The sequence below is a fragment of the Pelecanus crispus genome, chromosome 5, assembly GCF_030463565.1.
Source record: "Pelecanus crispus isolate bPelCri1 chromosome 5, bPelCri1.pri, whole genome shotgun sequence".
In the NCBI taxonomy this organism is placed as follows: Eukaryota; Metazoa; Chordata; class Aves; order Pelecaniformes; family Pelecanidae; genus Pelecanus; species Pelecanus crispus.
In genome coordinates, this window is record NC_134647.1 from 7,236,725 (window position 1) to 7,252,530 (window position 15,806).

A 15,806-nucleotide genomic window follows, 5' to 3' on the forward strand; every position below is an offset into this window, starting at 1 on the left:
GAGCCAGAGAACTGTGTCCAGTACTGGGCACTGTGTAAGATAACTGCCTTGAAATTGCTGACAAAAAAAACAATAAAAATGATAAGAGGAAAACTAGAAGAAAATGAGGTCCAGTGTAGAGAAGAAAAGCAAGGAAAGACATGATAATCTCGTTATATAGAAGGGCATGCTCAATTTGGGGAGAGAGAAGGGTGACAAGATGAATCAGCTGAAACTGCAGCAAAAATGATTAGTTCATATACTAGAAAACCATGAAGACAGATCAGCTGGCTGACTACAGAACCCTTCACTGGGAGCTCACAGTCTGAGTACCAGCAGAGCATACTTGAGAATATTCACTCTTTCTTCAGTAGAAGATCATGGACGACATTCAGAATGGCTTTCAATGGCCACTGTCAATTTTTAACTAATATAGAAGCAACAAAAGATTTCAGCAAGCATCACATTGACATCCAGGAGATTAAAAAAAAAAAAAATCTATTTACTCAATGTATATATTTACTACTTTGTGAAATAATATAAAAAAGTATAAAATTCACTCTGCACATGAAGAATATTACACTGGTTGGGACACATGCCACATTGACACAAGATAAATTTGTAATTTGGAACCAACAGCTTATGCATCAATCCCAAGTCTCCATTGCCCTGCATTTTCAAGAGCCTTTCATGAGCACCCTCATACTGTTTCAGGAACACTGTCAAGCATAAAGTTAGCAGCTGACCTCTACACTATACGACCTCTCAAAAACCTTTTGCAGATTTCTAATGCAAGCCTTTAATCCTCTGCTGCAAGTCAGTAAAGGTAGGTGCCTTGAGAAACAATACCAAAGTTCAGACTCCGAGGTGCCCAGAGTCAGTAAATGAAGCCAGGCCCTCTCACATTATTGTAGATGCTTCAGCTGAAGCAAAGATGACCAGCATCTTTACTAGCAATTATCCAAGACAGAATTCAACTCAGTAAGTTCCAAATCACTCGAGAAGGAACACATCAACTAGTTTACATTGTTACACATTCTGACTTTATTAGTTTTGCTACTGGTATTTTACTATTTCTCTTCTACCACCCCCTTCCTTTTCCACATCAGGCTCAATCATTAGGCCTGTGAAGACTTTTTTTTTTTTTAATAAAAAGGAGAAACACTCTAATTTTAAAAAGCTGTGCTGTACCAGTTACTTAACTTCTCTGGAGATTCTGACGGTAAGAAATAAGTGCTCTGCTGTCCTTTTACTGTTTCAGCCTACCACTGGCTATTCTGAAGCTGGCTGTCTTCTATTCCATGATTCACTTGAGCTGTCCTAAGTATACGCTGCAATCAGTCCTACAGTCTGAGCCACATACTCTCAACCTATTTCCAGCGTAGGCATGAGCACTTACAGAGTCAGACAGATCAGACGGACCTGACCGACTAGTTGTGTGGCCTCAAGAGTACTAGTGCTGGCATGTGGGAAGGTGCACAAACACGTCGCCGAAGGCAGAAAGAGCAACTGCCTTCCCTTCTTTGGAAATACTGCAGGCTCAGGCAACACTGCAGGCTCAGACTGACCTAAGCAAGCCTTGAAACCACACTGGGGTTGCCACTCCTCCAGGCACAAACCTGGTTAGTCAAGAGAATGGTTTCCTTTCTCTTGTGGTGGCTGCTGCCTCCATCTCACAGCACTGATATGTCCCTAGAGGAGGAATGAAAATCAGCTGTTGTTACCATCTCACACTGGAGGGTAGTTAATTCTCCCTATCATTTAAAGAGGAAGTCATAACCATAACTGGGGTAGCATCGGCTGAATCCTGCTTTACTTACAGTCAGTGACTGGCCTCAGTAGTGTGGAAATGAAGCAACAGTTCTTAAGATCTGCAGTCTATCTAGCAGCGTTTGTACAGAACATCGCGAGGCGGGGAAACTTACTTGCTATTCCAGTTTTTCCCATCTTTACACCCAAGTTGTCTAAGAACACTGCACCTGTAAGAAAGAACTGTGCTAATATTGAGAAGGTACACAAAGCATAAATACAAACATATTTAGAGTCTTGTAAGTATTACTTGCCTGTTAATAAAGTCTATTGCTTGTGCTTTTAACTGTTCAGCGCTGTGCAAATCTGCGAGGATAAGAATGTCAGCAACATTTTCTACCGAGAGGTTACTACAGAGTGCTTCCTCACACATGACCTTCAGCCGTTCCAGTGCATACTGATGAAAGAAAAAACTACACTAATCATTCTTCAAACTCATTCTTTCTACCGTTATCTCTAGAGTTTAAGACAGTTCCAGTCATGAAAATGCTTGGTGCCTCCCAAGCTTAAGATGAAACCACTTCCAAACAGGTAATTCAAAATTCAGCATGCTGCACTGAAGAGTCCTCAAATGGCAAGACATGCATTAGGTTTGACACAACCTGATCAAATGCTTTACTGGGAGAACTTTTATTAAAACAACAAAAATAACTCGTAAGTTTTTGTTTTCTTTCAGTTTTGTAAGGGAGGAATAGCAAGGAACAGACACAGGCTCTTTATCAAAGTCATCATTAGACAGGTTTACATCTCAAAGGAAGGCACAAGAAATTATACAATGGGAAGTTTCATGAAACTGTCCAAGGGAAAAAAACATTAACCTGTTTGAAACTAGCTTGTTCCAAGCTTACCCCCACCCCCATCTCCGAATTTCTTAATTTCTTCCATACCTTTGACACAGCCTACCAGAAAATTGATGTAAAATAATTACATTCCCGTATTATATTTTGCATGAATAAACTGTGCTTCTTTTTTGAAGGATGTCATAGTCTGAACAGGTTTCATTCAGCTGTATACATTTCTACCAAGGTTTTACCCATCCCATTTAGTTTAGCACCCTTCAGATACAGTTTTCAAGTCTGAAAAGAATTTTAGATGTGTAAGTGGCACATATTCAAGCTGCCACTCACACATTTGTATTAGCAACTGTTCTATGCAATGAAGAAATGCCACTGAAGAAAAATCAAATTATTGGGCTAACTTCTATGTTTCCAGACCCATGCATTTTTACTTGTGTTTTATTACTATACTACTCTTCAGGATACCTCTATTTAGAGTAAATAAATATCAATTACAACAAAACTGTACCTACCAGGTAATACAACAGTGTAATGCCTTTGCTAATACGCAGAACACGCATTTTTAGATTATCTCACATTCAGAAGGAATACCAGTAAGTTTCTAGCAGTTTTTAACTGTTACAAAAAGCTATAGGGACCTCCTAGCTCACCATTTTTATTTCCTGCTACTGCAGACAATCATACAACTGTACCTTATTATATTCTCTACACTTACCAATTATGCCCTAAATAAGAGGCACCATTCATAAAACACCACCATTTCACCTTCCTGCTTGGGTACTGAATCTTGACAAAACACAATCAGTTTTGGAAGGTGAGATGCTGGCAATGAGAGGTGAAAAGAATAAGAGTGGTAAGTCACCAAAGCCTAAGCAGTGCCAGGTCAAGAGATCTTGACAAAATAGAACAAATTAAGTTGCCAGAAAAAATAAAAGTTATAATTTTCTCGAAATTAACTACTAGGATGACTTATCTTAAATGACTTCTATTAGGATAGGCAGCTTTCACCACTATTTTTTATGGGTATGATTGCACAACAAATTCAGAAATTGCAAAGGTAGTTTAAGAAATTGCCATACTCTCAGCTGAGAGTGAAAAAGTTTCAGATTACACACACGAAAGCAAGTATTTTCTGGATTCTAAACTACTTATGTCTCCTTAGGGAAAGACAACTGTGTGTCCTCTGAGGACAGCTAACTAAAATTTCAACTCAAGCTGTAAAGCAGTGAAGAAAAAACAAGGTATTGGGTCAAGTTTTTAAAAAGTTAGCAAACTGTGAATTATGTATGAAAGGGAATAATCTCACCTTAATTGCTGTGCTGTTATAAGTGCCCTCATCTCAAAAATCATAGAAGAAAAAGTATTATTTCACAGAGCAACAATTTAAAGGGAATACAAGATCCCAATACAGAAGAGATGAACGATTAGAACTATTATGTTTGTAGGGAAGACAAAAAGATGAAAGTTCTTAAGTAGCAGTACTTTAGGGAGCACAATTAATTCAAACACTTGTATCTACCTCTCAAGAATACAAAGACCTAGGATACATTTTATTCAAGACCAATTTTCCAAATCATACTAATGGTTCCCAAATTCTAAAAAAATTTGGATAATAAATATAATTTATATCTGAAACACTGCTGGTAAAGAAAGATTTATCAGCCTTCTACTGCTAAAAAAAAGTCTATTCTTTCCCATCTTTCTCTGTCTCTGATGAGATCTGTTTCTCATATTTTAAGAAAATCAAAACATATATCAATCCAAAAAAAAGATTTTTTTTTTTTTTTTTTTTAGAACATTCCACAAGCAAACATCAGGTTTGAGAACTTAAGAGTCAATTACTTACTTTGTCTGCAGCTGCCAACAAATTGTCAGCCATTTTTTCAAGGTTTGGTGCTTTTCCTGTGTAAATGAATCTCATCATTTCTTTAAAAACTTCAGGGTCTACATCATTTATTTCCACACGATTCTGGTAAAGAAGAAGTATCAATAAAAGCCTCTGGAATTTAGCTACACCTTTAAAGTGAACATATGAAATATCATCTGCATGCATGCTACAAGTTTTCATTTGTCATCCATCATACAAAATCCTTAAGAATTTAAGTTAACATTCAACAACATTAAGCAGAAAGTAAAGAAAATCAGTAGCTCTTAAAGTCAGGTAGAAATCAGTTGGAAAAGCTTAGGCAATAAAAAGTAATTGCAATGTTTTTCTAGAAATGTCTAACTCTGGACTCTATTGCACAGGCTGTACATAAAAATCAAGGCACAGTTTCAGGAATACTGAAAACTGCTGCTGAGTTTCCAACCCTACAATGATGTGCTTGGACTATTAGAAGTCAGAGCAGCCGACAGAACGAAGTGAGCCATTTTTGGCTTCATTTAAATTGAGTCAACACAGCCTACATTTTGTTCTCAGAATCCAAAAAGCAAACAAAGCAAATCTCACTGATATCACATAGCTAAAGGCCTTCCTAATAAATCTGTGGTATTGCATGCTTGACCCCCATCCTCTAATAGCGTCCCCTATAAGCACCTAACAAAGTAGGAAATCATGTTAAAAGTGTAGAAGCGAGCACCAGACTTTTGAATGGGGTACAAAAATCACAGCCTTTCAGCACATGAGCTGTACGTGTTCTGGTTTCCTATCCACTGAGTCACGTACAGTATTTAGAAGTAGGGCTGCACTGTGTTAACATGAAGGCAAAGGCCCCCAGCATGGCACGGCACACTACTGAAACTGGGACATGTCTTAGTTTCTTTTTCAGTCCAGAAATCCCAATAAAATGCTTCCAATATTCCAGTTCTACCTGTGAAAGTTTCCAGATTGGAGAAGCGCAGGGAAGAAAAATGCCATGGTTGTGAAACTCAGTTGTGCTACAGCACCATATTCATCTGATGTACTTATTCACACAAGTGGCATCATCGCAGCCTCCAAGACTAAGTGATGATCATCTATTACAATCCTTTAGTGAGCTGATCAGTTCCTTGCCTTTTCATGGATTCTGCCTATAACCAACCCGTTTTAGATATTCTTCTTCATGAAAGAAAGACACGAACAACTCCTCACTGTGGGAGATATCAAGTGCATAAAAGCAGAAGCAGCTCTCTGTGCTGATTAAGTAACTATCCACCCAAAACACTTATACAGGTCAAGTGCCTGCAGAAACTCTGAACGTAAAGGAGTACTTCACTGCCTCGGGGCTTAATTTGAGTCGTAATTCATCTGTTGTTTCTTTGTGTCCTAGCTACCATATAAAACGTTTTAATACACTGTAGCAAACCCTTAGCCAAGTCCATCAGCTTATGTGAAGGTATAAACTAAAGTAAAAAAGGGCAGAGATTACTAGGTCAATGACATCAGTAGCTAATATTAAAAAAAACTGATCTAGGGCAGATACAAGTGTACTTGAAAGAACAAATTCTCCAGAACCTCTCCAGAGTCAGCCCTATCTGCTCTTTCTACACAAAGAAACTCCCGCAGAACTCACTGGGAAAGCATTCAGTAGTAACTTCTCCGCTCACGCAGCATCATGCAGTACTCATCTTCCTCAACTTGCAATACTTCAAGTTTTCTGCAACTTTTCCCTTTTTCACAAGGTACAAGTATTTACATGTAGAGTTTTCAGTACAGCTTACCTTTTTGCTTTCCTCCATTTCATGTTCAAACATTGCATTAAAAACTGGAGATCGTGCTGTAGCAAGAAAAGTAAATACTGAATATAATCAAATTTTAAACTTTTAGCAATTTTAATTACAAAATAATAGCAATACAAAAGTAGAAAGTACCTGCAAGGACAGATTTATGAGCTTTGAATTCTTGTCCTCCTACATAAAAACTGCAATCTGTAAATCTTGTTGTTTCCCAGAGATTCCCTAAATCTTCTGCTAGTCGACATTCAGGTACCTTCAAAGTGTTTGTATTAGACTGTCCTGATATATTTACTGAGTCTTGGACCACGCTTACCTAACAGAAAATCACAGCAAGACAACTCCTTCATAACTGAATGCCAATAATAATTAAATTACAGTACCTATTGCTAGAATTTTAGCAATTCCAAAGCAAAGCAAAAAAACAGTGGTGTTTGTGGCATTAGGCCACAACCATAAACCAGTGCTTTACAGTTTAGTTTTAAGTAACATAAAACAAATAGGGCTTTACTTACAGACTCTAATATTGTGTATTTATCCAACCAAAACAAAAAGAGCAAGCACAATACCACATGCCACCTGACAAACGCCAAAGTAACTAACTCAAGGACAGACATGGTTCTTGGGATACCAGTGAGATCAAAAAAAAGGGAAATGTTTCAGAGATAAATTAACAGTTCACCACTCTAAACACTTCTAAGTAAAATCTATACAATGTAAAATTCTAAACAGATCATCAGGATCACAAGGTCACAGAAAAGTTTCACAATAATAATCCACAGAAATTTTGAATAGTATGATATTCCTAATTTTAATTACAGTAAGTTCAACTTAACCTGCAATGTAATAATGCAAACTAAGTGCAAGTAACACAGCTCCTTCATTATTACTACATTTTACTGCGTGCACTGAGGCAGTAATCATGAGTGATTGTCTTCCAAAGAAAATTAAAAGCCATTATTTTAGAAATGTAAGTCAATGAAATAAGATCTACTAGGTAACTTCAATAATGAAATGCAAGCTCACAGGATGCGATTTTTATACAGAGCTAGTTAAGAAAACTGTGAAATACATGCATCTGAAGTGAATATACTGCCACTATTGCCCATGTTTAAGTCATTCACAGAAGTAGTAAACAGGACAGTAGCATTCTTGCTTTTTTCAGATATCTTTACATACTAAGTCTTTTTAATCGGTGTGGTGGGAAAACAGAATAGCTCAGCAGGTTTTTACTTCTGCTGTCTGAGAGCACACACTTGAGAATAAAACCTTTGTAAAGAAGAAGAGAGCCATACTACAAGATCTTGATCACTGCATCTCCCAAATACAGAAAATTAGGATTATATATTAAGGGAAAATGCTGATACTGTTAAGATCAGTGCTTTGTTTGATTTCCAGAGGCACAGCATCTGGAATAAATCTGGCATAAAGCAAAAACAGCACAGCTAAGCGTCACAGAAAGTCAGAGCACTGCAAACCAAACTCCAGATCAGAAGAGAAGGATGATCCAATTAAGACAGCAGCTTGGGGATTTGAATCATTGCCTAATTCCCTGTTTCATCCCATACCCCCTTGTGCTTATAAGAAATTCCTTTATATTCTTCTATGTTTTAAAAGGAAAAAAAAATACCCCAAAGCACTGCGAAATTCCACTTTCATAGTAAGACTATACATTTATAACACTGAAAGATCTATAGAGCCATTGTGTACTCTATTTCACAGTTTTCACACATACAGAGTGATTTCAGGAGATACACATACACACAATTGGAGTTTTAGCTTAGCAAAACTAGTCTTCTGTTGCCAAAGGAGAGTTCTGCTCCTCCAGAGACTTGACTCAAAGTTCACGATCCAAGTTGTCCGCACATCATCCTCTCATTAGCTACAGACAGTTGCCTAGGAAGGTCATCTACATGTTCTTTATGTGTACTTAAACTGATCTCTGATGTTCCAAGCTTCTGCTATTTTAGAATGGTTTCTAATATATGTTGATAGTTGTGCAACACAACAATTTGCTACGACCTATCCTTTTAAGATATAACCTGAGCAAAATTTTAATTCAGGTCTCCTACATCTGAATGGCCTGACATGTATTGCCTATAGTTTGTAACCACTTTTAAAGATCCTAAATACAAACACTTACAGGGGTCTGATATTTCCCATCTCACTTGTCCAGATGGTATGCTTAAAATCAAGTGCATTCTCTTTTTTTTTAATTTACTTAAATCAAGCTGAAATCCAATCAAGCCAATCCCACATAACTATTGAAAGCTTATCTTAGGCTAAAAATGACTGTTTTATGATTGTCTCAACACCTGATACCAAATGCTTACTTCAGGCACCTTAGAGTTGTGTTTATACAAATCACTCAAGCAAAGGTATTTCTTCACTGAACTCCAGGATGATGAGAAGATGCTAGAACTAATAGCGAACAACCCACCTTAAAGAGTAGTAGCAATCTAGCTGGGATTTCCAGGTACTCCACAAGGTCTGATTTACTTTACTTAGGAAGCTATCCAACACAGCATGGCAAAAGGATAAGGGTATATAAAAATGTATAGACTAGGACTTGTTCAAGATGTCCATGTGATGACAATTTACATGGATAATGCGTATTGTTTTCTTGGTTTTGAATCTGTGGTGATCTAATAGTAAAGATGATTTAAGTGATACCTAGCTTAGGTTGAGAGAGTAGTCTAGGGTAAGAGATCTGTGGAAGCACTCACTAGGAAAAACTTCCCTGCAGAGAATTCACTATTCTATTAGCAAATAAAAATATTTGCAAGGCTTCAGTAATTTCAGATTATATGGAAAGCGAGAACTGAGTGAAACAGAGACCAGTTTGCTTAAAAAAATAAAAATTATGAAGTTGTATTTAATCAACAGGTCACTTGTCAGTGGCAATACCAGACTTTGCAAAGTATTTAACTTAACAACCCTTCAGCTTCCAATCCAAGGACATATCCAACTGATCTTAAGAACATTCGGCAACACAGAAGGAATATCTTTGCAGCCAAGGAAGACCAAACAGTCCTTCCGCAACCCAACAGGGAGAAAGAAGGGCCAGCCAGCACAGTTGGTACTCGGTGAGCTTTACTAAATACCTGATGTATCTGGTAAGCTTTATCAAGCCAAGTGCAATATAGTTTTAAGAAGTGGTAAGTCAGTCTTCCAACTGGGATACAAGTAGGAAGGCAAAAGACAGAAATTAGAACTTACAGTTAAGTTTTAAAAGGACAAAAACTTCAGACTTGTCTATAGAAACAGGTCCTTCAAACACCTGTGATTTCTAATGACAGCTGAACAGCTAGAACAACACATCCGAATAAACAAATTTTAAAAGTGTTTGGATTTCCAATTTCTTTGCTTTAGCCTGAAACAAGCTGGAAGTTATTTTAACATGCTCACCATGCACAACTAGATGTTGTACTTCCTTCAGCATTTATAATCAGGGTAGGTCAAACACTTCACAAAAGCCACTCACATTAAAACATCAAGAAGTTTTGTAGGGAAAACAGTTATATTTAAAGATTAGCATAAAAATTTAAATAACAATATTTCTGTCTGGAAAATTCAGTATTTGTTAATTTTTTTTTTAAAACAACACTTTATCTCTAAAATTAGAGAGTGATCTATATTCAAAACCAAACACTATTTTTAAGAGCTGTTAATTTACATCAAAGTATTCATTACCAGGAAAACTTAAAATGAGAAGATCCTCAAAAGTATCTGTACAGAACCTTAAAACACTTGTTACATCTACTTTTGTCACCCAAATAATTGTATTCATAACAAATTTATCATGCAGCTAATTTAACTTCTCTAAGTGAAAATAAGATGCACTATATTCGCAATATCTAGTCTCAGGGGCCACATTTCAATTATTCTTCCTACACAGCATAATGACATATAATTAAATTGTAATCTTGCCAAGACAATTTTACACATTTCCTGTAAATACACAGATCAAAGCAAACTTATTAGCAGTTAGAGCATCTATCATCCTCCTAAGCCACTAATCACTTTATGGCAGCAAAGATAACTGGCCAATGTATATTTAACATACACTGTACTTACATTGCAACTTCCTCCAGCTTCCATTTTTAACATTAAGTGTTTTACTGAAGTTTAATATGACAATTTAGGTTACCAACATAACTGATATTATAGAAGTGACCCATAATACACCATGAAGTTAAATTTATACCATAGTTCTCAATACTAATTCTACAGGATACTTGCACTTGTTCAGAAAACAAAAGGTAACAATTACTATCAAAATAAAGTGTTTAATTTACTTGAAAGACCTGTTCATTGGTTAAAGCCATCAATTATGATACTACAGGAGTACAGATTTGGACAATTAGTTGATCTTTTTTGGTAACACGAACCAGCATGCAGACATTCCCTTTTGCTTATAGGATTGTTTTTTTCACTGGATAATTCCAAATACACTTATTCTACACATCAGTGTACAGGTATCAAAAAACAAAATACAATACAGACAAAACAAGTAAATGTGTATCTTACCATATTCAAAGTTTACAGAAGACAACTTTTATAGCATATTACATAAACCTCTATTTATTAGAGCAGAAAATATTTTATTTAAAAGCTTACCACTTAAAAAACTATACCCACCTCACAGAATAACGTAAGCTTGTCATCTGGTAGAAGACCATTAGCTTCATCTAGTAAAAAATCTCTTCGAATAAATTTCTTAAAACCCCAGTCCTTGCCTTGCACAAATCGATATGCTCTTTGGCTTTCTGATAAAAAACAGTTATGTACAATTAAAACAAGTTAAATAAAAATATTAGCAAATAATAACACCTAAAAATTCTATATTAAGGCTAAGTGTTAATCCAAAAAGGAATCAATTTAACACATTTGGATCATGTGTCAAATTTTTAGGAAACTCACAACTGATTAAAACTTTTAAAAATGTTGTAATAGTGTTATTTTATGAAACACTTGATAGAACTTAGTAGAGCACAATTTGCAAGTCAAACCATATCATCTCCTTAGATGTTATCTTAGGCACCATCCAGCAAGAGAGGAGTTTTTCAGTTAATGTTTAAGAATGCCAGTGTGTCAAAACAGAAACTGTTCACAGAGAAGTACCATTACAACGAATTTGTCATCACAAATGCATTCTGACAACACTTCTGCAGTTGTCATAACAATCTGTTTTGACTTCTTCCTGAAATGAAAAATCTTGTTTCACAGGTTGAAATTATTTTGAAATGCAGTAAAAGCATTAAAAAAAAAACCAAAACAGAAATAAAAGCTTTCAAGTAACAAACTATTTCTTTGGTCATAAAAAGATATTATTTATATTTACCTTTTAGCCATAGCTATGACAGTTATTTTTTTTTAATTCATCAGATTTGCTAATTATATATATAGAGATAGCATTCTTCTACAACATCCAAAATAAAGACATCAGGAAAGTGACTGCTCTACACTACACTACATTTACTGTTATCAGCAGGAACCAGTGTTAACCCTCAGAAATTAAATGATCAGTAGCAATTTAAGTATACAAAACCACAAAAGTACAGCAGCATAAAAAGGTAAATGTATTCTTTCTAATAAAGTTAAACTGTTACGTTTGTCACCTATTTTATACACAGCTTCATCAATTGAAGCAGTAGTCTATGCATGAATTATCAATTTACAAAGGACATCTACAGTCAGGCATCATTATACTGTACAAATAAAAACAGAGTATCTCCAGAAGCAGATGGTAAATGGCTGGAAAGTCCAAGAAGTAAGATTTCTGTTGGTAATTTTCCAAAATTAAAAGATGCTTATAATTCCTGTAGTGCCAAATACAGGATAGCTGCTATTGCAGAAACTGAAGACACATCTACTCAATAGGATTTTGGGGTTTTAGCACCTTGTGATTTTTAGCATTTAAACTATCACTTGGGACATAATCTTCAGATTCTCAAAATCCTTCCATCCTACATTGCGTGCCCCTCATTTAGGGCAGCATTACAAAGAAAGCTCTCGTACACTTCCTGGGCCATCAGCACAACTGAGTGCCTCTCTGAAGTGCCTGTAACTCATGTACACGGCATGGGGAAGAAAGAGGAGGAATCAGGTCTGTGCACAGTTGCAGGGCTATGATCTCCTTGGCCTCAACAGAGACATGGTGGGATAGCTCACGCGACTGGCGTGCTGCAGTGGACAGGTACATGCTCTTTAGGGAGGCCAGGCCAGGCAGGTGAGGCAAGGGAGCTGCCCTTTACATGGGAATCACAGGAACGCGTAGAGCTCTGCCTTGTGATTGATGATGAGCCAGCTGAGAGCTTATGGGTCAGGATTAGAGGGCAGGCCAACGGGAGCAATGTTGTGCTCAGTGTCTGCTACAAACCTACTGATCAGGAAGAAATAGGTGACTGGTGATTGGGGTCCCGGTGGACAAGGAGCAAACAGGAGCCAGCAATGAAACCCTAAGGCAAAAAAGGACCAGCAACACCTAGTTAAGCACCTGAATGGGTTGCCCAGATAAGTTGTGGAGTCTCCATCCTTGGAGATACTCAAAGCACGACAGGTCCCAAGCAAACTGCTCTAGTTGAGCCTGCTTTCAGCACGGGGTTTAGACTAGACAACCTCCAGAGGTCTGTTGCAACCACAATTCTGTGATTCTATGATTATCTCAAAACATTTTTTGATGCACACACTGCGGTTTCATTTAATTACATACACCAATCCACTACGGGACTGGAAGACTGTCTCAAGCCAAAAGCCATGATCCACCAAATGTATAAAAGTGTAGCTCTGTTCATATAAGCTCTAGAACCAGAAGGCTTGCAACTCCATCAGTGGAAGAGGATAAACAGAGTGAAATACATACATTTACTCTCCTTCCAAAAAGTCCAACCATTTAATTTTTAGATTTGAATTCAGTTTTGTGGATTTACTTTAAAGATTGTAAGTGGACCTAGTTACATAAGGAGAAAGTAGCATGAACTTTGAGTATGAGTAATGGAGAACTATAGATTTTTCCAAGAAATACAGAACTTGCAACAGAACAGAACCTGCAACATCTCTTAAGTCCTGGAGTAGCAGAACGGAAGAAAAGTAGATAGATTCTTCATATACAGGACTAGCAACAGCACAAACTCAGTGCAAGCCAGCATTAAATTACACATTTTCATGAGAATTCCAGCTTTCCCACCAATAAGTGTTTCCAATGAAAGTTGTGCTTGTAAGTTTGAAACTAAGAACCATAAATTTCATATCAAGAAGGCAATTAAATCAAATCACCAATTATTTCAAATTCTTCTAATTCCTTGGGTACATGGCTCATGTTTTTTAAATTGATTATGGTGTAAGTCAGATGAAATAGACCAAAACAGTGTAAAGGAGTGTCTAAAAAAACAACCATGCATGTTTATCCTAATTAACGATGGAAATCAAACACTTACTTCTGCTGTAGCTAGAAACAAGCAAACACACCCCTAGTAACAGGAAGCACAAGAATAATCTGCTAGAAAAGCTAAGTGGCAAGAATCTGGAGTGACAGCAGTTAGTAATGAGCTGTAATTTATACTGCTCAGGATAGAATTAACATAGCTCAGTGATCAGAAATGTGTGAAACATGAACAAGATTTTTAATTAAGTTTCTAAAAGGATATTAGAAAGGATATTTTTAAGTTTATCTCAATATTATATTCTGTTCTCAACTGAAAAAAATGACAATGTTTATTTTCTTTGGGATGTCCTTACAAATCCACATGCAATACATTAAGATTCCCTTACCCATTGCTTTTGTTTCTTCTCTTTTTGCATTCAACAGGGAAAATTTGAATTTTGCTCTGACTTCGCTTTTTGGACAACTGACTAAAAGCAAATATAATGACAGGTAGTCTTTGCTTTCATCATCTAATCCCTTTGGATTCACTCTCAGGCACCTGAAAGAAATGCAGAAATTGTACATTTTTCAAATCGTACCCAGAATAAATTCAGAAATATTTTTACGATACAATGATAGATGCTACCGAAACAAATGTTTCCCTTATGACTGTTGAAACTTTGAAATCAGAACCAATCTGTATCTATAGTAAAATTGCAAGGAATGTCCAAATTTTAGTATTTATTTGTAATGTAACTTTGCAACTTTTGAGTGGGGAGGAAAAAAAACCAACAACAAAAAAACCCAAAAACCAAAGCAGTTGCTAAAATAAAGACCTTACCACTTCATTTTGTCATTTGGCCCTGATGAAAAGGTAGAACTCTTTAAAACTTCACCCATTTCTTCTCGGCAAAAACTGAAGTTATTAATGGTCCACATGTAGGAAAATTTTACTACTTTAACCTGAACAAAAGATGTAGAAAATGTCACTAAAATTTAACTTGCATATCAAGCATTAACTATGAGAATTAGTTAGACTGTCAGCACAACTCAATATTTTTAGGTTTTGTTTTTATTTTAATTATTATGACTAGAAAATAAAGCCAGTGGAATTTATGTAGATTACCTGTGTGTAACACCAGCTTTCAGCCACAGGTCCACTGGACATCTCCCCAGGAGGAGGTGGGGTGGGAACCCTTGACATTGCCACTTATTGCAGGTTTATAGTATCAAGATAGCAATCCAAACTTCAGTAATTCTCCTAAAAAAAAGTAATTCATATATGTTGTTCACCTTTTTTAAGTGCGGGGGGGAAAAAAAAAGAAAACCCATATTTTGATATCCATATTACTGTGTTTACTAAATGATGCATCTGAAAGTTAAATTTGAAAAGAGGACAATGGTTTTGGTATTTAGACAAGCTAGGTGTCACACATTAATGACCACTTGTCCTCAAAATCTGCAGGCTGAATCCTCATGCAATACTTTATAAAAGCACATGCCTATGTAACATACAGTAACATTAATGACATCATTTCAACGTCACCTTTGCAAATTACCACCTTGATCACTCCAGTCATGTTATAACTTTCTTCAGGACCTTCTCCTCTGATCTGGACAGTAACTAGGGCCCCGTGAGCACTCGGTTATTAGCACCAATGCGTTAGTTGTCCACACAGGCATAATTCAGTCCTGAAAGAGCACCTAGCCACCTGGGAGCGGAACAGGTTCAAACAATCCCGGGATTTCTCAAGGGAGGGTAAGAAACTAACCTTGCAGTTAAAGTAGTATTTTCTTCACACACCTTTCATGGTTGCCTTGTTTCTTTTAACACCAACAATTTCAACTGAAGAACTATAATCAGCACAACCATGCGTTCGCTCCCTACTGAAGCACAAAGCTGAACAACAGTTTAAGCCAACTCACCAACCCCGAAGAACTTTCTAGTAGCAAATAAAGCAATTTTGTTATGGTTATCACCTAACAGAGCACCGCAATTTCTCCTGCCCCTCAGAAATTGAGTCACCCGCCCAGACTCATCACATCTAGCTACAGACACGTAATTAGTCAGCCTACTTGCACTAGCCTTCGTCCATAGCTAACGAAAGAAGGCGGGCCTGTCGGCGCGTAGCTCTGGGTTACTGGGCTGACTCTCATTTAGGTAGGGTTTGCCGTCATCTTTAGACAGGTTCCTGCCAGAAGCA

At 36.8% G+C, this 15,806-nt stretch overlaps 1 protein-coding gene across 2 annotated transcripts in view; it reads right to left on the minus strand.

Moving 5' to 3' along the window:
• Positions 1 to 15,806, minus strand: part of SPOPL (speckle type BTB/POZ protein like) — a 35,861-nt gene that overhangs the window by 3,332 nt on the left and 16,723 nt on the right. The window contains exons 2-11 of one of the 2 annotated variants that reach the window (XR_012831072.1): positions 14,729 to 14,863; positions 14,444 to 14,565; positions 14,010 to 14,161; positions 10,878 to 11,005; positions 6,375 to 6,552; positions 6,225 to 6,280; positions 4,432 to 4,554; positions 2,043 to 2,185; positions 1,905 to 1,958; positions 1,599 to 1,671 (exon numbers count right to left, since the gene is read on the minus strand). Coding sequence is in view for 1 of the 2 variants with exons in the window: in XM_075711058.1 (XP_075567173.1) it covers positions 1,905 to 1,958; positions 2,043 to 2,185; positions 4,432 to 4,554; positions 6,225 to 6,280; positions 6,375 to 6,552; positions 10,878 to 11,005; positions 14,010 to 14,161; positions 14,444 to 14,565; positions 14,729 to 14,806 (1,034 nt within the window). In the remaining variant the exon portion in view is untranslated. The remainder of the gene's footprint in view (positions 1 to 1,598; positions 1,672 to 1,904; positions 1,959 to 2,042; positions 2,186 to 4,431; positions 4,555 to 6,224; positions 6,281 to 6,374; positions 6,553 to 10,877; positions 11,006 to 14,009; positions 14,162 to 14,443; positions 14,566 to 14,728; positions 14,864 to 15,806) is intronic. The other variant, XM_075711058.1, reaches the window with a different exon arrangement.